This window comes from Lissotriton vulgaris, chromosome 8 (assembly GCF_964263255.1).
Source record: "Lissotriton vulgaris chromosome 8, aLisVul1.2, whole genome shotgun sequence".
Classification (NCBI taxonomy): Eukaryota; Metazoa; Chordata; class Amphibia; order Caudata; family Salamandridae; genus Lissotriton; species Lissotriton vulgaris.
Window position 1 is genome coordinate 1,313,146,630 of NC_141696.1, and position 26,018 is coordinate 1,313,172,647.

Genomic DNA, 26,018 nt, shown 5'->3' on the forward strand with positions numbered 1-26,018 from the left:
CAGGAGAACACCTTGGCACCATTCAGCTGTGTGGACATGGATGTCTTTCTGTGTCAATTGCTTTCTTCGCCAGGTGCATATCAACACAAAAGTGCACTGCACCTCCACTGTCCTTTTTTGGCACTGCCACAATAGGCAAAACCCATGGCATCGGACCAGTAAAGTACATGATGTCATGCTTTAATAATGCTTCCAGTTCTTTCTAAACGTCATCCTGTAAATGAAGATCAATCCGACAGTGTCTCTGAACAACAGGACGAAAGCCCTCATTAATGTGAAGTTTGACCTTCACTGTCTTGAGTTTCCCTAGTCCATGAAACAACAATAGGAATTATCTTACTGTTTCAAATGGGTCCATTGAGGTTGTAGTTAATGGATATCAGTCCCATGTCAGCATTAGTGCTGAAAGTGAGTGGACGTTCACTTGACAAAGTACCTTGGAGGACATGAATTGGTGCTTGTACAGTAGTTTTCTCGTGCCTCATGGTCTTTACAAATGACACTTTACTTTGCAATGGTGTAGAAGCAACCTATGTTTACACCTTTGTTTTTGATAGTGTTAGACATGGTATCAGAGACAGTTCGTAGTTGTATTCAGTCATCATGACATTGATTGATGCACCACTGCCTATAATAAAAGTTGAAGGGCAGCCATTCACCTTTAGTGTGATTTTGGTGCAACATCAAAATACATTTTGTCACTTCACATGGAGATATCTCTTTGACCTGTGTTCTTCTTTGCAAGCAGCCATTCTTACATGTGCACGTTATTCTGCGGTCGATATCACCACTGCACATCCATCTTCTTCACTGTCACTATATGATGAAGCTGAAGAACCTTTGGAAGATAAATGTGATGAAATTCAACTTTGTTTAGTCGCTACTTGCCTCCTTTGATGTTGCCATTTGGTCTTGTGGGCATGCCTAGAATGCTTCTGGAACTTCCAGGAGTACATTTTCTCTACTCGTCGTGATTAAGCCTGGGCAAAGCACTGCGCTTCTTCACACTACGCGAACTGCACGTAGCACAGTGCAAACACTTGTAGCGTAGCGTAGTGCAGCAGTTATTTTTTTGCTTGCTCGTGATCCTCAACCTCAAGTTGGCGACCGCGAGCAAGCAAAATGACATACCGGTGAGACTTTTTCCTCGTTCGCGATCAGCAACATCAAGTTGCTGATCGCGAGCGTGGAAAATAAACCTCCCGGCGGGATTCTCAACGCGCGGAGGTCAGGTTTCTCATTGCGAGTGGTCGCGTATGCTCGCGACCGCTCGCGATGAGAAACTACCAATCCGCATTGAGAAAGCTGCTGCTCGAGTAAAAATCTACTTGAGCGGCAGAAAACTACAGCTCGCACTGTGCAAGATGCCATTTTCGATGATTGCACAGTGCCCGATGCTTGTCCCCAATGTGCAATCATTGAAAACGGCAACTTGCACAGTGTGAACATGCTACTACGCAGTTCACGTAGTGCTACGCGTAGCTCACGTAGTTTGTGTAGCGCTACTTCGCAAACTACGCCCAGTCGTAGTCTGACTCTTGATGAACTTAGTTTCTCTTTCGATTTGAAGACCGTTATGAAATGGTTTTCTTTCCCACAGCGTTTGAATATCTGTCCAATGGCGGTACATTTAGCTTCATGTAGAAACAAGAATCCACATCAGAAACACAATTTCGTTTTCTTTGGAGACATCCTCTTATGGGCCTCCACTTTTTTTTCTGCTTACATTTCATTATCAACGCAAATTTATTCTAGGCTGGTCCAGTTTAAATCTCAATAACCTTTTGATCTGCACTTTTCTCAGCTCTTGCAGCCATGAGTACCTTTTCTAGACTGAGTGTCTCTCTCTCAGCATGTGTCGTCTAAATGAATCAGAGAGGAAACCATCAATTATTCTGAGACACTTGGCTTCTTAATCATTGAATTCACTGCACTTACAATTCTTGATGGCGGTATCATGTCTTTCAGGAAACTCAGCCATCATTTAACCAGCTTGCTGTCTTGCCTGGTTAAAAATTTACCTTTCGTAGTTGATATTTTGCATTGGATTAAACTTGGCTTAAAATGTCTCTTTGATTTGATGGTTCGATACTGCATCAGCTTGTGACATTTCCTTTATCATTTCTGTCACTCAATCACCTGCAAAATTATTCAAGTATTTGATGATCTTTTTGTCATCTACTTCTAGAACATCTATGAAGTCATCAAACTTTTCGATCCATGCAATCCATCTGGCACCAATATTCTGCTTTTTGGTGGTATAGAAAGAAAGTGGTGGTTTTAAAAACACAGCAGCATCATAACTTGTGTTGGGATTTACTGACATTGAGAGTATATACTGTCCCGATGACGATCACTGCTCACTTGAACCTGCACCTCTTGTAAGCATCAGCCATGTGCTTACATCTGGGTCATCATGCCCAGGCTGATGTACGGCGTGATGTTCTTTCTTAACGGTGAGTAATAGTTTTGTGTATTGCACTTGTTCATCTTCATCTCAACCATGTGCATCACACCAGGTTATCATTGTATTTAGCATTTCTTTCTGGCTCTGTTACGCTGCGGCACAGTATCTCTTCTTTCGGGCTTAGCAGGAGGCTTGTTGTGGGCTTTCTGATTGTGCTCCTCTGAATGGCCTCCACCTTCTTTAAGGGCCTTGTAAGAGCTAGAACACCATTTGACTCCACATACGCCAACCGTAAAGTGCTTCTTGGGCAACATCTGGCACGCACAAGCAGTTTGCTGAACCTCAGCAAACTTTCAGGGAGACCAATCTAATTCCTTCGAGGTATGTATCCCAATTGTCACATCTGTCCTAGCTCTGGAGCATACAAATGACCATGCCACACAGAGCTCTGTAACACACATCTTTATTCACCAGCATGCAACCTTTACCTGAACACACTACTCACAAACCTTATTGACCACACCGAGACATACCAGATACCTCCCATCTGATAATGTACCTTGGTAAGGAGTCTGTCAAGGACCACAAGGGTTCTACTGCACATGATCACACTGCACTACAGGGGTGAACATGCCATGGTTAGTTTAAAATCTTTAAAAAGCTAGATGTTTAGAAAAGTGAATGATAAAGCGTTTTTTGTTGAATACTATTTTCTGCTACTTATTTAGTACGATCTTGCTCATAGTCATTTGTCTGAAAGTTTGTCTGTATTGTTTCTTGAAAGACCAAGTAACAGTAAAAGGCATCCAACTCTTATGCTGCAACGCAGCCAATGACTGGGGATTTGGGGGTGTCATCCCTTGTAAAGAACAGGGATACAGGGGTACCACCATATTCAGTTTTTTTAAAGAGTCGAGGCATAGGTGGTACCCATCTAAAAACAAAAAAAATTAAAAAAGGCTGAAAGCAGAATCACATCATGGTTACAGTCCACACCTCAAAAAGAACCCCTCTTCCAAAGAAACCGTGGAAGAGGAACCCAAAAAATTGAATGAAGGAAGCAGATAGGTCGAGAGTGATAGAGACATCACTGCAGGACAACGCTTATGTACAGAGCGCATCAGTGTAAGTCCAACAGTGAATTGTCCCTAGATGAGTTATATCTGTAAAGGGAAAGCCCAATCATGATCCATTTATATACTTGTCATTCTCCTTGAAAACTGCAATGATTATATATTAGAAAAGACATTGAGTGATTTGTGAATGTGCGACCATTACTGGATGTGTGATGCGTGACATCCATGACTGGAGTTCGCCTTTTGAATAGTCTTCCTGTAAACTTGTATTTAATCATAAATCAGCTGCCTTTTCCAAGCACCTTAAGACTCAGCTCTGCATCAACGACTCCTTACCCCATCCTCCGCCCGTGCCCCTTACCTCAGTAGTAAGAAGGGATACCTTCCATTAAAAAATCCTGGTCGCAAAAGTGACAGGTCTGGTCGCAAATGGCTGGTCGCAATTTTGACAGCTTTTGACATGTCTGGTCTTAAACTTCTGGGCTTATTTTTGACAGTTTAAGGCCAGGACTGTTTAAGACCAGGGTTTGATCAGCCCTGACCTTAAGCAGTCTGGTCTTAAACTTCTGGCCTTAAATTTGACAGCTCTGGCGGCAAAAAATGGACATGCCAGGGAGTGGCTGGCAGCAAAAATGGTCATGTCCTGGAGTGCTCAGGCCTGGTCTTAAACAGTCCTGGTCTTAAACTGCTGACCTCAAACAAGTGACAGGTGGACCGTGTGTTGACAAGGGCCGGCAGGTGTCCCGGAAGGGGGGGTATGAGTCACAGGGGGGCGGGTTGTTTTTGGAGGCAGAGGCGTGGCAGAGCAGCCCTATGGCCTTGTGTCCCTGTTGTGGTGTAGAGGTATACGCCTCTTTTAGGGGTGTTGATTTCTATGAATACATACAAGCAGGGGTCAGGAGCCTGGTGTAGCAAGCAGCCGCTGGACAACATGAAGGGTCACCATGGCAGAAAGGAAGAGCTACAAACAATTTGAGAGAAAACATTGGTTTGGGGGCTCACAGATCCCCGTCGGTAGCTTTTACAGAACCAGACCTTCGGTAATGGAAGAGAATGCTCAACCAGAAGAACATTATGGTTGTGGGTTTGCTAAGCAATGGCTGCGCCGGGTGGTCCCGATTAAGCGTGACAGCAGCTCTAGCGAGTGTTCGAGTGACGGCTTGGCGTCTGAGCAAAGCATGCTCTTGGAGTTGGAGGATGAGGAAGAATCCATAGTTCCGCCTAACACGCCCGTCTATGAAACCATGGATGTTCACATGAGTCCTCAGGAAGTAGGTGTGCAGCAGCCTGGTACAAGCATGGAAGCTGAAGGGTCCCCAATGGATATTAGCGACTCTCAAGATGTCGGAGCAGCCGCCACGAGGTGTGAAAATGTGGAGGTGAGTTAAAATGTTAGGAGCAACCATTTTTGCATAAGGATGTATTTTATTTCTTCAACTACCAAACTTTAATCTTACTTTTGACCCCTCTAGAGAGCACCAGTTCCTAACACACCCATCTATGAAACCGTGGATGTTCACATGACGAGTCCTCAGGAAGTAGTTGTGCAACAGCCCGGTACAAGCGTGGAAGATGAAGGGTCCCCAATGGATATTACCGACTCTCAAGATTTCAGAGGCGCTGCAGAGGGTGGTGAAAATGTGTGGGTAAGTCGAAAAAAAAAAGTTAGGAGTAGACCCTTTACATGAAAGTTTGTTGTCTTTCTAGCGCTAACGGGTTGTCAATATTTATCTTTTGAACCTAGGATGAAACACCGAAAAGAACTGATGCCCCGGGGCAGACTGCAAAAGGCCGCAGCTTGAATCTGTCTTGTATATGCTGTGCAAACCAGACTGGGAGTTCCACATATCCGGGGGCACCTATGTCTACGGAGTGTGAAGAGTGTTCCAAGAACGACGACTCTGAAAAACCAACGCCTGGGTTCACCAGAGTTGGGTTCACCACTGATGACATATCAAGTGTTAAAGGTTTTGCAGCTGTGGTTGTACACACATGCGTCAAAAGGGACTATTACAGCCTGTGTTTCGGCCATCGTATTAGGGACCCGAAACAGGGGGCGCATGAGTGTCTATCCGGATCATACAGAGATCGTGTAATCCGGTACATATGTAGCATGCTAGACCCTTACAAGATGTATAAGCTGCTAAGGGTGGTGCATGGCCTGAGCGCTACAAACAGTTTTGTCCATCCGAGCATGCTGAAGATCATGACGGCGACAGTCAAGGAGATACGCTATGCCAACGACCCCTACGCAAAACTAAGAAGCATGCCAGGCACAGGTGTGTGCTGCGACAAAAAGATGGCACAAAGACTCATAGAAAGGCGCTTGTGTAATCTGTATCTAAAAAACAGAAAAGTGGTATCCATGGCACCACAAAGGCTATTTTATAATAGATAAATCCTGATGTATTATGACCTTATAGCGTGTATTTAAAGTAAAGTAGTAGAATGTTACACCCTAAAACCGTATATGTGTTAAACCGTACTTGCTATGTATACTGTGAAAAGATATGAAACTCCTTTTGTTTGTAATTTGGTAATACCCATTATTTTTTAATAAAATGTTCTTACACAAAACAAGCGTCTTTCATTTCCTGTACGGTAATGACCTCTAACATGTCAGAGGGCCTGTTAAGAAAACTTTATTATGATACAAGAGGAGTTGGCAGCTTTGGAAGTGGCGCAGCTCTATACAGAAGGGCTAGGGCTGAAAAGGAGTCGGTAAGCAGAGAAGCTGTGAAGACGTGGTAATCAGGGGAGGAGGCGTATTCACTACATAAACCAGCCAGAAGACGTTTAAAGAGGCGCCCCACAATCGTTAATGCGTGTATAGATTATCAATGGCAAGCGGACATAATTAGCCTTCAAGATATAGCAAAACATAACGACGGCGCCTGTTATATATTAACAGTCATAGATGTGTTGTCCAAGTACGCATATGCAGAGGCGCTGTGTGATAAAAGTGGAGCTAGCGTCACAGACGCTTTTAAAGCCATCTTCGCTAAGGGTCGTATTCCTCAAAAACTACAAACAGACGCAGGAAAAGAATTCTTAAACAAGTCATTTCAGAAATTATTAAAGCAACACAATGTTCAACATTTTGCAACACACACAGAGGTAAAAGCAGCGGTTGTAGAAAGGTTTAACAGAACTTTAAAGTCTAAGATGTGGCGGTATTTTACGGCCAACAATGCATACAGATACGTGGATGTTCTACAGGCTTTTTTAGTTGTATATAATGTCAGTTATCATAGGACCATCAAAATGGCCCCTGAAGAGGTAACACCGGATAATTCGTTAAATGTTTGGAGAAATGTGTATGGGCCTACTTCGGGACAAAGGTGAAGAAGTCTGTTTTTAAAAAGGGTGATCACGTAAGGATTTCTAAACTGAAAGGAGTCTTCACGAAGGGTCACCAACAGACCTTTAGTGATGAAATATTTATAGTGGAAAGTGTGGAGCTTAAGGAAGGGCTGTATATTTACAGGTTAAAGGACTACGATGGGGAAACGGTGTTGGGGTCCTTTTACAAGGAAGAGTTACAAAAGGTGCCCGATGATCCGAGCAGGGTGTATAGGGTTGAAAAGGTTCCTGAAAAGGAAAGGTACAGGGGCTAAGAGCCAGGCATATGTCAAATGGCGCGGCTGGCCTGAGAAATTTAACAGTTGGGTATTGGCCAGCTCCCTGAAGGGTGTGTGAACTAAAAGCCGCTGCGACGATGGAGACTACACCCTTTTATATAACCTTACCATCCAACGCTTCTAAGGACATGTTCCCCAACAATCAGATTTCTAATTACACCGTCAAACTGGCTAAGGCTGTGGACCTGAAGGGGGACTGGGAGGTTGCCCTAACAGAAATACAATACCCTAGAACATGGAATACATTTACCGCTGCCGAAACCAAGTTTCACATCAAGAGGGAACAGGACCCCATGGGCATACACACATCCTTCCCACCAGGCTACTACCCACACGTTCCAAGCATTATCGAAGCCATCAACAAATCCATAGCCAGTATAGAACCACATCCGAATATTCATCTGGTGCTAGATAATGTGAGAAGGAAGGTGTTTCTTAAATCCATAAATCGAAACACCCTATTTAACTGCTCAGGTAAATTAAGAAGGATTTTAGGGACAGTACAACATGTGAAAAGCCCCGTGGAACAAGATCACACGTGCCCCGATATTAATGGGGGGTTCTACACGCTCTACGTGTACAGCGATATTGTAGAGTCTCAGAGGATAGGTGATAGTTACTCGCCGTTGTTAAGGTGGGTGCATGTACAGGGTGATAATAATACCATGGTCAACATACAATTTAACAAACCTGACTACGTCACAGTTTCTAAAAACCATTTTGACACTATTTCAATTATGATCTACGATGATCAGTCTGAGCCGGTGGCCTTTAAATACGGGAAAGTTATTGTCAAGCTTCATTTAAGGCCTAGACACGACAGAGGGTATTAAGCAGCCATCATGGTGGTTATGAAAACCTACGGAGATCCGTCTATGCATAGAGACTATTACAGAAGTCAAGCCGGTTATGGAGGACCCCCGTACTTTCAAGGTTCACCTGTTATGTACGGGGCTGGATTAGGAGGATTCTTTAGGAGTCTGTTTAGAAGAGCTATGCCTTTCCTGAGAAGAGGCTATGAAATTGCAAAGCCTCATGTGAAGGCGGCTGCCACGAACATTGCCCAGGAGGTAGTGGGGTCTGTTACATCGGCGGTTGCAGAACGCATGAACAAGCAACCTCAAGAAGGAGCAGGTTTGATGTATAAACCACGTGCGAGTGCCAAAAGGAAACGGCGTGTTTCCAGACGCAGGGGCCCCCCAGCCCCCTATAAAAAAAGGAGGACAGCTTCAAAACACCCTCAGAAAAGAAGAGTTCCAAGACGGAAGAGAGCTGCGAAGAAGCGAACCGGCTCTAAAGTAAATATTTTTTAAAGCCTTGTAAACACAGCCATGGCCTTCGTACATTGTGAATCTGGAGAGTGCGCCAAATCAGAGTTGGACTTGTTTTGTCTAAAACCCACGCAGACCAGCATCGAAAACAGCTTCTTCATGGAGGTGTCACCTTTAGCAGCATTGACACCGCTGGCACCTATAGAGTTTTATGTGTCAGGGGCCACGGATATGTATTTGGATCTCAACAACACTCTGCTGCATCTTATGTGTAAAATCGTAAAAGCGGATGGGTCCGACATTGACGATGACGCTAAAGTGGCACCAATCGCTTACCCTCTAGCTACAATGTTTAATCAAGTGGACATCACCCTGGGCGACCAACTCATCACCCAGAACGATAACATGTACGCCTACAGAGCCTACATTGAGAGCATTCAAAATTACAGTAGCGACGCCCTTGACACACAACTTTCAGCTGGTCTCTTTCACAGGGATACACACGGACATTTTGAAATCACAGCTCTGGATGGTGATAATAAGGGCTTTATAAAAAGAGTGGGGCATGCTACAGCCAGCCGTACCTTTGACCTCCTGGGGCGCATACATTCGGACCTCTTCTTCCAAGATAAACTGCTCATCAACGGAATTGATCTTAAAATCAAGCTCAATCGTAACAAGGACTCATTCTGCCTCATCAACGGGGATGCAGAACAGTACAAGTTGAACATACTGTCTGCGAGCCTGTTTGTAAAGAGAGTGAAAGTGTCCCCGAGCGTCAGGTTAGCGCACGCCGAAGCTTTGCAAATATCCAACGCCAAGTATGCTGTGGAAAGAGTAGCTCTGAAGGTATTCAGCATCCCTGCAGGTACCCACTTAACACAACAGCAGAATTTATTTCTGGGACAACTACCAAAGCTCATCATCATAGGGTTAGTGGACAACACAGCTTTTAGTGGCACCTATGCCTCAAACCCCTTCAATTTTAAACACTACAACATCAACTATGCGGCGCTGGTCCATGAGGGCAATGTGATTCCTGCAAAACCCTACACCCCCAGTTTTGCAGCCGGTCATTACATCAGGGAATATCAAGGACTGGTTTCGATAACAGGAAAGCATCAAAGGGACTGCGGTGTAGCAGTGTCAAGAGAAGGCTATGGCCGTGGATACACGCTGTTCGCATTCGACCTGACACCTGACATGGAAGATGGTGATCACTACAACCTGGTCAAAAATGGGAATCTAAAAGCTGAAATACGATTCGCAGATCCACTGGTGGCTAATGTGAACATGGTCGTATTCTCTATATTCGACAGCATCATTCAGATCAACCACGCAAGGCAGATTTTGTTTGACTATCTTTAACAACATTTGTGAAATGGATACTGTGCAGATACGTGACTTCTTAAGCAGACATAAATACGCTAGGAAATACATTTTGGGTGTTTTCCCTAGCGACGGTTTACCAGCCGAAATAGGGGCAGAAAGACCATGCATCCTAGTCTTTAACACAGACCCGCATGACCAGGCTGGGACACATTGGGCAGCAATGTTTATAGATGTTGACAAGGTTACAGTGTTTGACAGTACCGCAGAGTTCCCTGAGCACAGACTCTATACAACTCCTATATTCAAATTTGTGAAAAAAGCTGCAGCTGTGGTGGAGTATAACAAACTAAGGGTTCAGGATTCCATGGCCATCACATGCGGGGAACACTGTATTTATTTTATCAGTAAAATGTCACAGGGTCTTTCGTTTAGAAATTTCTTAAATCTATATCCGGGGGATCTTGTTAACAATGATATTATAGTTGCGAAATATGTAAAAGAAAACACCAGGGTATCGGTCAGACCTGTGAAAACAGAATATGTACCTTGTCAAAACTGTAAGGGTTTATAACAGTTGTATGCTTAATGTTGAACATATAAAATAAAAGACATTATATTTTTTAAAAACATGTATTCAGACTCGTTATTTCAATATACATGCACCATAAAATGTTTTTTTTAAAGATGACTGAGACGGTTTGTAAAGTTATAACAAGGTGTTTATTACAAATATTTAGTTGACAAAACTTTATTGAAGAAACATAGGAATAAAAATCACACACAATTAATCATAAATCCATGCAAAGGGTGATTTAGGAGCTGTCTTTTTTTTTCGAGCTGGCACCGATGGTGCAGGAGTAGCCCATTTAGGGGATAGCCTTCGGACTTCAGAACCTGTAGGCGATGGCAGTAGGGGACTCTTCAAATTGTCTAGCAGTCTGCGGTGTTCATTATTACCAACGATCGTGGAGGGTATATTGAGTTCAGCAGCGGCCTGCAGAAACTGCTCCCAGCCTCGCGGTGCATTTTGAGGTGTCAGGATTTTGGGGTGTGTGAGACCTTTGACTAGATCGTACATATGCGACCCTGCAACAGGTTGGCCCTTGTAGAGAAACTCACCTAGCTCATTCCAAGAGACTAGGTCTTTAGAAGAGGCTAGTTTACTCATCAACATCTGCGCAGCCCCTCTGTGCCTTTGACCTATTTTTTTTAGGAGGTCTCCAACAAAGGTATCTGAGGCTGTCGCATCATCGGGAGGCGGTTGTAGGGGCTGAGGGTCGGGGGCCTGAGCAGCTGGTTGTTCAGAGTCTGGGGTATATAGAGTCAACTTGTTCTTCTCAGTATTCCACTGGGTGTAGTAATTTAAGAATTTTTTGAGAGTGCTGTTGTAAAGGTTAGCCTTGTCGTAGGGGTTTAGATCAGTCCTGCTCAAAATGTCTTTAATTTCAGCATTCAGGCGTAAAGTCTCATTTCTACGGATATCCCATGCGTTGTCCGTGGTGGACCCCAGCTGCTCCATTTGCTGCCTAGGAACCAGATACATTTTTGTGGCTTGCTCCATCACTGACCCGTAAGGAGGCTTGTAATTACAGGTATAGCTATCCCCAGCAAGTTACCTATAAAACCTCCAGACTGTTTCACCAGTTTCTTCTTTGTTATGAGTGAGGCCCTTTTATTACTGAGCTTCTTGATAAGCCCCTTCTTCTTCTTCAGAACCTGTAACTGACGCTTTGATATAGGGACGTTGCCTTTTAGGGTGTTTAGGGCTATTTCTGAAATGTCAGCCACTAAATCGTCAGAAGTGGTGCCCAGGATGGCCTTTCGGTGTTGGGGGCTGGCTGTAACAAGCATTTTCAGGAGAGCTAAATTGCGGCGTAGGTGTGTAGACATGGTCACCACTGAGCGTTATAAGGGCTGGCCTGTAAATGGTTCTAAAAGACCTCACCGCTGCTTTTTATAGGGCCTGGTCTTGGGCTTTGGGGTGTAAACTACAGGTAGCTCTGGTGGAAAAATATCAGCCCTTAGTCTATAGTCTTCTAGAGTTTCATTTTTTAAGTCTTCCAACAGGTACCCGTGGGGTTTTGCTGTAGCGTCGTTAAAGGCCTCCATGAAGAAGTGTGTGTTTCCGGGGAACATCTGTTTAGCTATGACAGCTATTTGCTGTTTGTCACGGGGGGTTTTAAATAAAACAAGGTATGAAGCGTTGAGAGCTATAGACCTACTGTTCTTGCCTTTGTAAAACAAATTCTGCACAATGTAGCAGATGCTTAGATTGCGATGATGTGAATATTGAGTAAAAGCTCTCTCTAACTCTGGATGATCACCACCTTCACGCATCAGATCATCAACAATTATCATATTTACCAAGGGTTGGTGGTAGTAGCTCATCATCGTTGAGGTTATCCGGTATACCCTCTATAAATTTGATATGGGGGAACCGACGGCCCAAGTCTGTATAAAGAGGCTGCCAGCATGAATAAAGCCATACAATGTTGTTAGGGATTTGTGATAAAGCAGAGGCGGCATTTTCTAAGAGCTTTTTTATAAAATAGCTTTTACCACAGTTTGAGGGTCCTGCTAGCACGCAGGAGAATGGATGCTGCAACCTGGTGTGGCGGCTGTCTCTCTAATGGACCTAATAACCATAAGGCAGTGTTTTATAGTCGGTGGTTAGGACCCTTTTATCAAAAACAACTCGCAATGTTTTATGTAGAGGCTGGGTTGTGATTTCCCACTTCTTTTTAGATCTGACTATGCAGGGCTGGTTCACGGCTATGGTTTAAGCATTCTCAGAATCGTCTGCTGTAGCGTATTCATGTACCAGATTCTTCAGACTATCAAAATTGATTTTTACAGTGTTGCTGACATTTAATGTTATCCCTTTGACCTTCATACACACCTTGTTCTTGTTGGTCCGGTAACTGTATGTTTTAGGCCCTAAGGTGGTATATTCTTTTATATACTCATCCTTATCTAGCTCACTGGTTAGATTACCCAGATAATCTCCTAGAGGAGGGTCTTCATCCCCCGGTTTGCTCAGAAAAATCACAGAATCTGTATCGTGATACAAGCAGCGATCCTGGAGCTTATCCATAACCCCGTAAAGCTCTAGACGAGCGTGGGCTGTCATGAAGCAGGCTATGAAAATGTTTATGTTGTTACTCGATGTGGGGTACTCTTGGGCGTATTTCCAACACAAAGCTGCGGTATCGTCATCGATAAACTCGCAGCTGGACACCTCGTAGCAGGGGGCAAACAGGTACTTGAACAGTTCATCAGGATCTGATATTAAAGTGGTATTTGAAAGGTTTGTGCGCTGTGCAAATTTTCCCCATAAGGAGTTGAGACAGAGTTTGGCTAACTGTTGGCGTGCAGGATTGACCTCTATCAGCTGGGGGCGTAAACGGATACCCTCGTGAGCGTAGTAGTCATCGATGTATTTCTGTTTTGCATCCTGACTAGTACACCATTCAGGATACCCTGAGGCCTCCTGTTTGTCTCTGAGAAACAAATTAATGTAGGGGGCAAAGAGTTGTGTTGTAGTGCTCTTAAAATGCCACACTTCGTGTACTCTACCGATCCTGTACCCTTTCTCTAAGGCAGCTTGTACCTCGATGCTACACCAGGTCCCTGTGAGCATCCTTTGTTCATCGGTGTGTCTGCAGCCATCAATCTCTTTAAGCATCGCACATGTTCGACATAGGGGGAACATCAGCTTGCCATCGACTCTGCATGGTAACACTGGGAAGTAAGCTGCTTAGGAGGATAGATTTCACATTTGATAAGCCCAAAGTATTTGGCTAGGGGCTTAAAATCTCTATAGATGATGGTGGGATGACCCAATGGGTACAACTTCATCTTGTTCACAAAAGGGCACAGACTGGTGAAATCATAGTAGTGTATTTTCTCACCCTCACCAGCGACCTTGTACAGTTGTATGGCATTTGTACGCCCCCCAAATAAGGCATCGCGGGGCTCCAAAGGTGTGGGTAAATCATGAGTCTTAAGAAAAGAGCAGAGGTCTGTGTCGGTTTTTAACATGTCTAACCACTCGTGCTCCCAAAGAACTCTCATAGCAAAGCCCTGGTTTTCAACATACTGGGCCTTTGTCAGAGTACGCCTGTATAAGTGTTCAAATTTGGCACCCAGCATTTTGTTATACACGTGGGGCTTGTAACACTTGGGGCAGCCGTGGTAAAAACAGCCGTTGAATTCAAAGGCTGTCGGCACACCCTTAATTACAGAGTACCCGTCCAGGTAATAGGGGCCCAGGCGGTATTCACCACCCTCTAAGGCATGTTGAATTTGTATGTCTTCCTTCTCAGAGACGTGCATGAGCCACTAGATAGAGGGGGTTGAATAACGTTTCTGTTTACCGTTATAGAGGTCTGGCGGTACTAGAGCGATAGTTTCAGGCATTAAAAACATGTGTTTGCAGATGGACATACACATGGATGCCAGAGTGACGTTTTGAAATGGGTCTATGTATTCGACCGCTTGCTGCATTCCAGGGGTTTTGGATGTCAAGGCCTTGACTTTCTTAGGCAATGTCTTAGGTTTCAAGTCCTTGACTTCTTTAGTCATAGACACCACAACATCTCTGAAGAGGTTACAAGCTCGCCGGAGGATCATTACATCAGCCTGACAATAAGCTTTCAACTCTGTTTGAAAGTGAAACTCCTTTTTGCGGTTTTCAGAGTACCATTGTAGAAAGCTCACTTTCTCATCAGGCATCATGTATTCAACCCCGTAGCTGTCAGGAGGCGGCATGGGTCCCACATAATTTTGGTTAGCCCAGGTGTTAAAAAAGTGTGGGAAATAACCTTTACACCCTGGGAACCCAAAGGCCTTTGGCAGCTTGCTCAATTTCATGGGTAGGAAATTCAGGGTGTCTGAAGCGTATTTTTAAAGGGCATACTGTCATCAGCATCAGTTTAGATTATGAGCTCCACTTGTATCTTTTCACGAATCATGTCTCGTAGAATAAAGAAGGAGTCATAGGCTTTCGAGTTGTGGGCGAGCATGGTATATCCTTGGAATTTGGCTTGAATGAAAGTGCTCAGGAAATCACCAACGCACGTTTGTCCCTCAAACTCCCAACTGTCGTCGGAAGTTAGATGGTGTGCGTAAATGTAGTTAGGCTGGTGTACCCCCGTCTCTTGTGTGCACTCTATATCAAACACTATATAGTCTTCGGTCTTGGTCTGAGGTGGACCTTTAACCATTAAACACTGATGGTTGGTGCCGGCCTTGTAAGACACATGGCAACGGGGGCATATCATACCTTTGCACTTGTGATCCGTTGCAACATACCGCTCACACTCGCTGCAGTCCTTTTTAGGGACACATTTGAAAGATTTCTCGTGCATGCTCAAGCAGTTTTGCGAGCGACAAAACAGCCTACACGTGCTGCACCTCACCTTCAGGGTAGCGTCTTCTATACAGCCAACCCTCTGACACATCTTACAACACATTTCACACTGGTGGTGTGTTTTATTGTTGTATATATGGTCGCAGTGGGCGCACACATACTTGGCCCCCAGAAAACCTTTAAGGTTCAAGATGCCGTAAAAATGATTTGCCATGTGGAGGACATATACGGTCTTCTTTCTCACAGGTTCCCCGGTTGTAAAGTACTTCCAGGAACCGCTGTGATAGAGAACTTTCACCGTCACGGCGAAATAGTTCTCAAAAAGACCTATATCGCCAAAGCCGACCATTCGGTCAGGAGGTATTTCAAGAACCTCATGGGCTTCAGCAGCTCTAGACATGATGACAGCGTCAGGGGTCTTGCGAGCCATCAGCAGACCCACGATGCTGGCCGCCAGACATGTATTGGCAGTGGCGTTGGTAAAGTTGAGCAGCCACATCTGTTTCTTACCAATTATTTTACTGTATAGTATGCTCTTTAAGGGTCTGGAAACACCCCCTCACGCCCCCATACAATGAGGGCTATGACTCTAAAAGTGCCATAGGTGACTAGTTCCGCCTTACTCTGTAAAAGCCTTTGGAGGTTTTCTAAAAATTGCGCAGCGTCAAAAACATCTCGGGTCTTACGCCCGGTGAACAACGGTGTGTCAAAACCCTGCCCCTGGAAGCGGAGTTGGAAAAAGTCATTAGGCCCCGCATCGTGTAACAACCTTTCTATGAGCTCCTGCACAGCCTGATGTATAGCCAGAACACCATGAGTGGTTGATGTTATTTGGTGTAGGTTAACAAATCTAAACTCCTCATAGTGTTCTACGACCCTAAACCTCTCTACATTGCGAGTGTAACTTCTAACACTCTCTAAAAACAAGGGCTCTGGGCCCTCATCAGTAGGAGTGTGATTTGTAAATGTAAATGTAAATGTAGGTGTACTTATATAGCGCAACCTGTCACCCAAAGGGCATCCTGGCACTTGCTTAGGGAACCCGTCTTGGTATTCCCCTGTGAGAGGCCCCGGCAGGGTGTCCACAATGTGAAAGCCAGGCATCCCCCGCGAGGGGCCGTTGTGGAGATTAAGCAAGCTATTGCCCAGAGTTGCAGAGTGAGACCCCGTGAGTTGAGTAGGCACCGGAGCGAGAATTATCGAGGCCGTGGAATTTTGAGCCCGAGACCCGCTGAGGCGGGGAATCGAACCCTGGTCCACGGTCGATCCCAGCATCCGGGTCTGCCGCCTCTAACCACTGAGCCACATTGTGGAGGTGTTCTCTGCTGTGTCATTTTGGGAGGTCAGGGTGGGACCTGTCTCAGGGGTTCTTGTAAGCCTGCGGGTAGCGCATATTCTCGCCTTCTTCAGCTTATTTATTAAAAGCCGGCGTTGCTTTGTACTATTAAGCCACTTTTGTTTTTTTTTACGGGCCCAGGCTTTTCGAGATACCAAGCCCCAGCCTATCTGAACAAGTAGGTCGCTGTCGTTGGTTGTCTTGTTCATGGAGGCCTCCACTACAGTTCCACCCCAAGGTCCTTCTGAATGTTGGTGTGCTTGGAGTTTTAAAGCCAGCCCCCCGACCCCCTTCAAATGACCGACCCTAGGTATGTTAGACCCTGCCCCTATGTATTGTCGGCGGTGAAGTGTTGGATTATATGCTTCAGGCGTTGATCTTAAAGCTGTGGTACCATGCTTGAAGGGGTCTAGGAAAACAGGGGTGTCTTGTTTGTGGGTTTGTGGGGCCCCAGATGGTCGTTGCTTGAGTAGTTTTAAGAACCGTACAGACTTTGTCACTAACCTCTGGACCTTACGGCTATATTTTGGGGTCCTCTTAGGAGCAACAATGGCTGTGGGGGTCTTTAGGGGATGGTACTGACATAGTCATGAATGTGTACCTTGTATATCGGCCACAGCCGCCTGGCACATCTGTATGATCTCTTTTTTACACACCCCAACCCTTGCCACGAATAGATGTTGGGCCTCCCTCTTGTTCCTGAGATTGGAAACCCCCATATCCATTCTTATGATTGCACGGTTCGCCTGTCGTTTTAATTTGCGAACGGCCATCTGTATCTCTTTTACATGTGTCTTCAATACCTCTTCTGTGTTTACAGACCCATCTTGTTCCTGCTTAGGGGGGCACACCTTGCGAGGTCTTATAAATGGCGGCAACCCCTCAGGCCCATCTATACTGCCACCAGCTATGGCGGTACTGGACACAGGTCTGTACACGGGCATGTCCCAGGGGATGGACACGGCCCTGTACACTGGGATGGCAGCGGTACTGGCCTCAGGGTTGGACACTGTACTGTACAAGGGGTTGGCAGCGGTGTTGGCCTCAGGGTTGGACACGGGACTGTACACGGGGTTGGCGGCAGGGCTGGCCTCAGGGTTGGACACAGGACTGTACACAGGGTTGGCAGAGGGGCTGGCCACGGGACTGGACACGGGACTGTACACGGGATTGTCAGCGGGGCTGGCCACAGGACTGGACACGGGACTGTACACGGGATTGGCAGCTGGACTGGCCATGGGCCTGTACGCGGGGTTGGCATCGGGGCTGGACACGGGGCTGTACATGTGGATGACCGTGGGGCTGGTAGGGTCGTATGCTCCAGGAGGGGTCCTCGGGGACAAAGGGTCTGAGGATTGTGAGGAGTTGTCATTGTAATCCTGGGGCCTAGCTGAAATGTATGTGTTAGGGTGTGGTGCATGGTTACCTGTGTTCTGTAAGCCCTCTGTGCTCAAAGACCCCTGGTACACCGCTTCTGGGGTTCTTCCAATGTTGTCTACCAGCCTCCGCATCACCGTGAGAACGTCAGTATTCATGCTAGAAGGACTTTCTAGGGGTTGCGCATTACCACCTGTTGAGACCCTAGGCTGGGCCTGAACACTTACAACAGGCTTTGGGGGTTGCTCAGGGGCGTGCACCTCTACATGCACAGTTATTTTATTTGCCACTGTCTGGGGTTTCAGGACGCTTGGTGGATCCTGCATTGTATTAGGGTTGCTGAGGGACTCTGGTAACGGGAACTTAGGGACCCCCGGTTTCAGCTTCAGATGTTTTCTTGAGAGGCGCGATGTTTTAGGGGGTTGTGGTGGCGCCGCCTCTTCTACAACCACCGGTACAACTACCACCTCCTTGGGGCTCAAGGTTGTATAGGCCTCATTCAAGGGCTTAGCATCCTTTTTTATAGATAAATCTAAGGGGTTAGCTTGGGGCTCAGGGGTGCTAGGGCTTTTCTTCTCAGGGCTTAAGAGCTTTGCATGGCCCTCGTGGAGCACCACCGTTGTCTTCTTTTGGTTTAAGGGTTCTGTTTGGGTCTCTGTGAACACCTTACAGACCTTCACACGTTTTAAAGGGCTGGGGAGGTTCTCTGAGTCCCCATGTTTCTTCTTAAGGGAGGCTGGGCTTGTAAGCATACCGCCAGTGCTGGCCCCACCCCTGTGCAGAATAGATTGTTGTAGATGGTTGTTCAGCGTGTTGCTTGGTGTGTAGTACATAGATAGTTTTTCCTGGCGTACACGCCTACTCACGACTTTTGCGCCGCTTCTGTTGTTCTGGACGGATGTTATGTCCCTTAAGGGCGGCGCCGACCTCTCTTCAGCAGCATGTTTCTGAGCCGCTTCTAAAATATAAACAGAAAAATATATATATATATATATATATTAGAGAAAGCATAAAAACAACACGTACAATCAACACCATCCTAAGTTCTACACAGCCACCTTTTTTATATAGGCCTTCCTACAACCAGCTGTACCCTTCTGCTTGAGAGTCTGTAACACCTCTAGTACTTCTCACACCCTTTTATAAAAAACACACCTGAAAGAGGTCTTTTTGCAGCTCCTTTCTTTGACAGAGGTCCCACTTTAGAAGTTGAAGCTTTCCTCTTCAAAGGGATTTCTTTTGAACATTGCGCCGCCTCTTGGACCTCAACACCGTCCTGGCATAACATAGGGACACCGGTAAAGAAAAAAAAAATACCCAACATTAGTCATCTTTCTGAGGATTACCTCTATACACCCTCAGGGTTAGGACGCTGTCCTACTCCGCCAACTCCCTAGCACCTTAGACAGTTTAAATAACAGCGGCCTTTTTAATTACCTGTAGGAACTGTAGTGTTTTGCACATTGTTCATAGCGCCTTGAGCCTCGATGTACAACATAAGATCGTCATAAACTTCTTGTAGGTCGGGGTCATAAGCTGTAAAAGCATACATACATGAGACCCACATTAGAAAAAAAAGAGAACTTGTGCGTTGTTGGTGTACAAAACTACGTAGAACTATCCAACTCTAAATATATATACCTGGCTGCGGGGCTGACAAGTGACCAGCGCTGCTAGTTATTACAGCTGTGTCCAGCGCAGGGGGTACATTGGTGACGGTTGCATTTGCAGGGTCTTGCATCTGTATTAAATATTAAATAAAAGAACAGGATTTAAAGCACCTTTCATAAACAAAAGTATCACAACTTCAAACAATTCATGTATACATTTTAAAAACTGTTAAGAGGGGTGCAACAACAGACATTTTAAAAAAAGCGTTGTATGTGCTGCGCTAAAACATATGTTAAAAACAACCTGCGCCATATCCTTTGCTTATGGGGTAAATCACTTTAGGTACACATAGTCCTTCTGACCTACAACAACTGCCCCTAGGTTCATGGTACTCTTTGGTAACATGTACATGCCCCTTTTCTCTTGTAACACCTTGGTTGCGCCCTCTCACTTTTTTGTGTGCTTTTGATAGTTGCACCAGGCCACAATTGCCTACATAACGCTTATTCTTGTGCTTGAGTGTCTACCCTATATTGAGGATTATACCTCTAATTGTACTTTGTTTTCTCTTGTAACCTACACACTTGTCACTTTATTTATTACTCATGTAGCTTAACGCTTGCTTTTGTAAACGTCACACATGTCACTTTTTTCCTCCTGTAATACCCCACTTGTAACACAAGTATTTTGTTTGCTCACAATTGAAATTTTTTGCCCATGTAACTTAAAGCCTGCTCTTGTAATTTGCGCTATATAGGCAGTTTTTTCTGTTTGGCATCTTTTATGTAACACCTGTAATTCTTAGTCCTTATCTTTTGCAACTGGTGCTTATGTAAAGCGCTCTGACACGTAAGGGTGAAATTCGCGCTACATTTACATTTTTTTTCTGTTTGGCATCTTTTATGTAATACCTGTAATCCTAAATCCCTATGTTTTGCAACTGGTTCTTGTGTAAAGCGCTGTGACACCCCCGTGTTCGCGCTATCTCTCAATAAATTTTTTTCATAAAAAACACACACACACCGGGCCTGCAGGGTCTTGGTCCGCCCGTGCAGTGATGCACTGGTGACATCACTGAAGGGGCGGACCATGCCCCTGCAGGCCCGGTGAAGCCTCACAGCCGCCATGATGCCTCTGCAGGATCCACTCAGGACTGCCCCAGCAGCTGTTCAAACAGCTGCTGACACATTCTTCTTCCCAGGCCCTGGGCTGGGGAACTCAGGACTGGCCCCAGCAGCTGTTCAAACATCAGCTGGCTGCAAACCCCCAGTTTTAAAAATGCACAGACATTTCCAGCCTACAACCATGCAGTTTTTTCTATGCACTTTTAACATATACACAATTACCTCATGTTTTGCAGCAGAGCTGTCAAATTTAAGACCAGAAGTTTAAGACCAGACTGCTTAAGGTCAGGGCTGATCAAACCCTGGTCTTAAACAGTCCTGGCCTTAAACTGTCAAAAATAAGCCCAGAAGTTTAAGACCAGACATGTCAAAAGCTGTCAAAATTGCGACCAGCCATTTGCGACCAGACCTGTCACTTTTGCGACCAGGATTTTTTGATGGAAGGTATCCCTTCTTACTACTTACCTCATCCCCCATTCCGTGCTCTTGTTGATATAATCTGGAGCACGGAATTGGAATGCATCAGGAAGAAAGGGAGGAGAAGATAAGTCACAAGATGCAGCGAGGGCAGGAAAGAAGACATGATAAAAGGAAGGAAAGAAAGAATGATAGCAATTGAGGGGGAATGAAGGAGGGAATTGAGGGGAAAAATGGAAAGAGATGAAGATAGAGAGGCATGATAAAAGGTAGGAAATAAGAAAGAGAGAGGAAGGAATACATTTAAGGAAGGAAGGAAGAAACAGAGGAAGAAAAGATCAAAGTAAGCGAGGAAAAAGGAAAGAAAGGAAGCAAGGAAAGATAACAAAAGGAAGAAAATGCACAATGAAAGAAGGAAGGATGATAAGAAGGATGGCAAAAAAGAGGGTTAAGAACGAAATGAAGTGAGGAAGAAGGGGTAGAGTGTGAAAGAAAGAGAGGAGGAGTAGAGGGTGAAAGAAAGAAAGAGAGCAAGGAGGCTGGAGGAAAAGAAATGAAGGGAAATATATAGATTAGAATACTTTGTATCCAATTTTTGTGGAATATATTCTGTTATAGAAATCTGAAACCTTCTCAGAATGTAAGATCCTTTTTTTGGAATGTGTTTCTGTGGACCTGATTGCTTTACAAATTTTCAGAAATGAAAAATATACAGGAGGCTTTGGAGCAATGGGGAAATGCGAGAGATTGATTTTTCATACAGCCTCATGCCCGTTTTCTGAGAAACCAGAATATATGTCTGAAGCTTTATTCCATGAGCAATATCCTTGCGGACACTCACTGTAGCAGCGGCGCGCGCTGCGGAACCCGTCCTGGGTACAGCACTCTGGCCATCGACACCGCCCTGTCAATCAAACGCTACAATGTGAGGTAAACAGCTGCTGAGCTTCTGGGAGTTCTGTGGCATGGGCCTGTTAACCGGAAGCAAAGCAGGCCAACAGAAATAAATGCGGAGTGTTACATAGCCACCACAAATGGAAAAGGACAATATAGGATTGCACATAATACTTAAAAGCCAATGAAACCGTCCATATGGTTCGCTTTGTGTTTTGTTCCTTGGTAAAACTAGGTTAGAGTTATTGTAGATGGCATTCTCCTAACGTTTTGTTCACCTCGTTTCAAGTTGCAGATGGTGCGATGTCTTTTAAAATATTCATTCATTATTCATAGTTGAAATATTAAAGATGTATTTCTCTCCAGACATTTGCTTATAGTAATCTCTTTAAATGTATATCTGCGCCTTCTTTGCACATGAAAAAGAATTCAGCATTTGGAGCTGAAATCCCACTTGACAGTGCTGAGACGTCATCAAATATTTCCTTCACTTTCAAAACTACTCTGATATGTGATGATGCAACAGAAACAACTCGAAAGTACAAACCAACAGCTCAGTCTCTTTGAAATGAGCGCAAATGACCGAATCCAATATTTACTGGCAGTGCCTCTTTTTTGCACTCACATGATTTGTTTTAGCCCATGAATCAATCCGCATCATCTATTATATATTACATGGAATAATTGTTCTTACATAAAAGAGTACGTTTTAACTCTTAGATTTAAATATTGGAAAACAAAAGGAAAAAACTGAAATACAAAAGAGTAGCAAGCAGAAATGTAAAGCTAATTGAAGGGTAATGGAGGGTTGGGTCAAATATTTGGGGACATTTAATATAAAATGGAGTTTACCACATTAGCGCATTTAGTAATTGGAAATAAGGCAACGAACATTGAGATTAAAAATACAAGGATTTAGAGATTAGTATAAATCTGGCATGCAGTGTGCCTTCATTAGTTAAAATTGAAAATTAGCTTTCTAAATCCCTCTGGCAAAGTGATGAGGAATTTCTTTTCACTCATTCAGTGGAATTTGGTCAAACGCCAATATCCCAAGTCTTTTTATGTGCACCTTCTATCACATTGCATTAATGGAAGTTAGAAATAGCGTTCCTTAAAAGTAAAAGGAGCCTAAATGCATTATCTTGTGTACCACTTTGTTGCACATAGAGATTGATTGATAATTGATTCTGAAGAAGATGTGATAAAGACACTACTGAATGTAGGGTAATTAATTCTGGAGGAGACTTAAAATACTTTTCATGCATTTATGATTATTGGTTTCTGGTTTTTTATATTTACAACCTGAGTCATATTTTGCAATGGACAGCTAAAGTTTAATAATGTTGTTGAGACAAAAGCACTTTAAATTAACACTCAATCTCAAAAACCTGCAACATTCTGGTACACAATAGCAATACCTTCAAGACACGCCTATGTAGTTATGTTGTGTTATTTTAACTTATTAAGTGCTCGAATACCCAGGGGTGTCTTGGCACTGAAGTTAAATGCAAACACAACTGAATCATGGCCTAACTTTGGAAAACCCAGGTTCTAAGACTCTTTCTAAAAGATGATAAGGAGTTTGCGGATCTAATATACAACTGAAGAGAGTTCCAACAGTTTTGCAATTCTGTAACTCAGGCTTTGACCCCACCAATTGGAAGTACGGAACCTGGGCACAGTCTTGGACCGAGCTTCATAGGTACGCAGCTGTCTACAGGGGTAGACCACTTGAAAAGATTTCTTAAAAAAATGGGTCCTGTTTTGTTCAGTGCTTTGTAAGCCAAGCACAAGGACTAGAAGTTAATGCGACTTGCCACCGGAAGGCAATCCAGCTTCCGAATTTCCTTGTAAACTGATTGATATTTGGGCAGATTCAGTAGGACTCTTGCTGCTGATTTTTTTATCATCTGCAATTTTGTTACGCGTTGACTTTGTATGTGTTGATACAGACCGTTGCAGTAATCCAGCTTGGATAATAAAAGTACAGTCACAACCATCATCCTAGAGTTGGTCGTATATGAGGAAGTATTTTCTTTATTTTCCTAATTAGGAAAAATGAGGAAAAGACAATGGAATTTATTTTATATGAGTAAGACAGTTTATTATCAAGAACAACTCCTACATTTTTAGCTTTTGCTTAGATTTGGACAAATCCCCTAGCTCTGCTGGCCACCATGAGGCATCCCATATTGGTTGGAGGTTGCCAAAGATCACTATCTAGGTTTTATCAGAATTGAGCTTTAGACGACGCTTGCTCATCCAGATGCTGATTTCTCGCAAGAACTGTTGAAACCGAAATGAGGAAGAGGGTTCAATTGTAAAGGCTGCAACCACAATTTGTGTGTTGTCAACATAAGATGTCAAACTAAACCCAAATTGTTGATGCAGGTGAGCTAGATGTTCAAAAGTGACAGACTAAGGGAGGAACCCTGAGGAACCCCAAACAGCATGCCATAAGGCGCCGATTTTAAATAGTCAAATGCAACTGATTGAGTTCTGTCCATCAAGAAAGAAGATAGCAGGGAGAGTGCAGAACCTGTTAATAACTCGAACAACAGGGTTTGACGCCTGTCCTCTCCATTCAACTCTGAATTTGCTAAAGCCATGTGGTCTGACAATACCACAAAGGGCTTTGCTACGTTGGCAGTCTCGGTTGTGAGTTAAGATACCCATTTAGTAATCTTGAAAGTGCTGTTACACTGAACAAATAATGAAGGTGAAGGCGAACTGTGCAATCACATGTCCCTTCTGAGAGAAATTTTAGAATTCTGTGCAAGTAATGATCCACTCTATTGAACTAAGTAACAGTATTTAATTGGGTAGTACTTGGAAATGCTGTCAGTTTTTCTTTGTGACTGTGGTAATAAGATAAATATTCGAAATTAGACTAAGGTTTTGGGCCCAAAACTACAAATAATAAGTAAACCACCCAGAGAGTTACAAATTTGCATGAGTACTGATATCTTATTTTAGTCTTTATATTTACAATCTATAGAAATTGCAAAGGATTGCCAAATTAAGTCTGGAGACCTGTGACAATTCCAGGTTTCCAGATTAGTCTTAGAATAATTCAATGATTTTAATTCTCACAGGAACAAGTCCAAACATGCATATTTCGTAGTGTGAAAATTTGCAAGACAAATGCAAATGGACTTGTTACAATTATTTTTATTATCCGCATGGACAAGTTCCTTGCCCCAACACTCTTGTCACATCTGAAGTTGTTCCTGTGCCTCACTTCAATTGGAAAGAGATCTATTCCCACCCTTGTTTATCAGGTCATTTTCACCACTTTTCCAGGGTGTGATAGTGTTGGAGAAGAGTTTGTTAATAACAACAAACTTTTAAGTTTTGTGGCTGTGCCTAAACTTGTAGGGAATTTTTAATGCCTGCTCCCTGACCCTGGAAGAACAATAAATCACACCAGCAGTGGTTTTCCATGCACAAAAAGCCTACAAAAAAGCCTACTTGCCCGTGGAAGTCACATTTCTATGTGCAAAAAACTTTGGAAATGTATCCCTCTCTGTCTAGCCAGGTGTTCCTGTTAATTTCATATTTGATCATTGACACATTAAAACACTGGTTTTGAAGACACTGCATTTTACACTTCTAGGTTAAGGAAGTTTAATAATAGGTGTAGCCCTCAGCATCCAATAAGGCTATATTAAATATTAGCACTTTGTACTGGGTGGCTACACTGGCAGGCTTTCATTTCACCTGTCGCTAAATTTGTGGCTAACATAGATTGGTGAAACATAACCAAATCAAATTAAAATGCCAATAAAAATTACCAGTTTCCCAATGATTTAAGCTTTCATGTATTATCTTTACCCCTCATACTAATCGATATCTTGTGAACTATAATACTGCATTCTTGTGAATTCCAGGCACATATAATGCCATCAAGGGCTTCTGACAGAATCAATAGACTAAATCAATCAATTAAACAGGGATTTGTGAAGGCACTACTCACCCTTAAGGGTCTCAAGACACTGAGGCAGCTCCCTCTCATCCGAAGAGCCAGGTCTTGTGCCTCTTCCTGAATGTTTGTAGTGTGGGGGAACGTCTGATGCTGAGGGGGACTTTGTTCCAGGTCTTGACTGTGATGTAGGGTAAGGCTCTTCCCTCCATTCTGGCTCTGCGGACGTGAGGGAT

The 26,018-nt window shown here is 44.0% G+C and overlaps 2 protein-coding genes across 4 annotated transcripts in view; one reads left to right on the forward strand and one right to left on the reverse strand.

Annotated features, from left to right (window-relative positions):
• GUCY1A2 (guanylate cyclase 1 soluble subunit alpha 2) overlaps window positions 1–26,018 on the forward strand; it is a 1,137,327-nt gene that overhangs the window by 1,101,622 nt on the left and 9,687 nt on the right. The gene's annotated exons all lie outside the window — the stretch shown is intronic.
• On the reverse strand, window positions 16,906–19,324 carry LOC147698663 (uncharacterized). The gene is made up of 3 exons (XM_086933480.1): window positions 19,254–19,324; window positions 18,967–19,112; window positions 16,906–18,769 (listed from the first exon to the last, which is right to left on the reverse strand). The coding sequence occupies exons 1-3, from the start codon at window positions 19,307–19,309 to the stop codon at window positions 17,022–17,024; spliced, it is 1,950 nt and encodes a 649-aa protein (XP_086789606.1). The 5' UTR covers window positions 19,310–19,324; the 3' UTR covers window positions 16,906–17,021.

What these genes read in the sequence shown, in the direction of transcription:
- LOC147698663 (XM_086933480.1), bottom strand. Translation starts at nt 19,309, where the DNA reads ATGTTGTACATCGAGGCTCAAGGCGCTATGAACAATGTGCAAAACACT. An exon ending in GTGCAAAACACTACAGTTCC is followed by an intron (nt 19,113 to 19,253) that starts TACAGGTAATTA and finishes TTTTTTTTTCTT; the next exon opens with TACCGGTGTCCCTATGTTAT. An exon ending in TGCAAAAAGACCTCTTTCAG is followed by an intron (nt 18,770 to 18,966) that starts GTGTGTTTTTTA and finishes TTTATATTTTAG; the next exon opens with AAGCGGCTCAGAAACATGCT.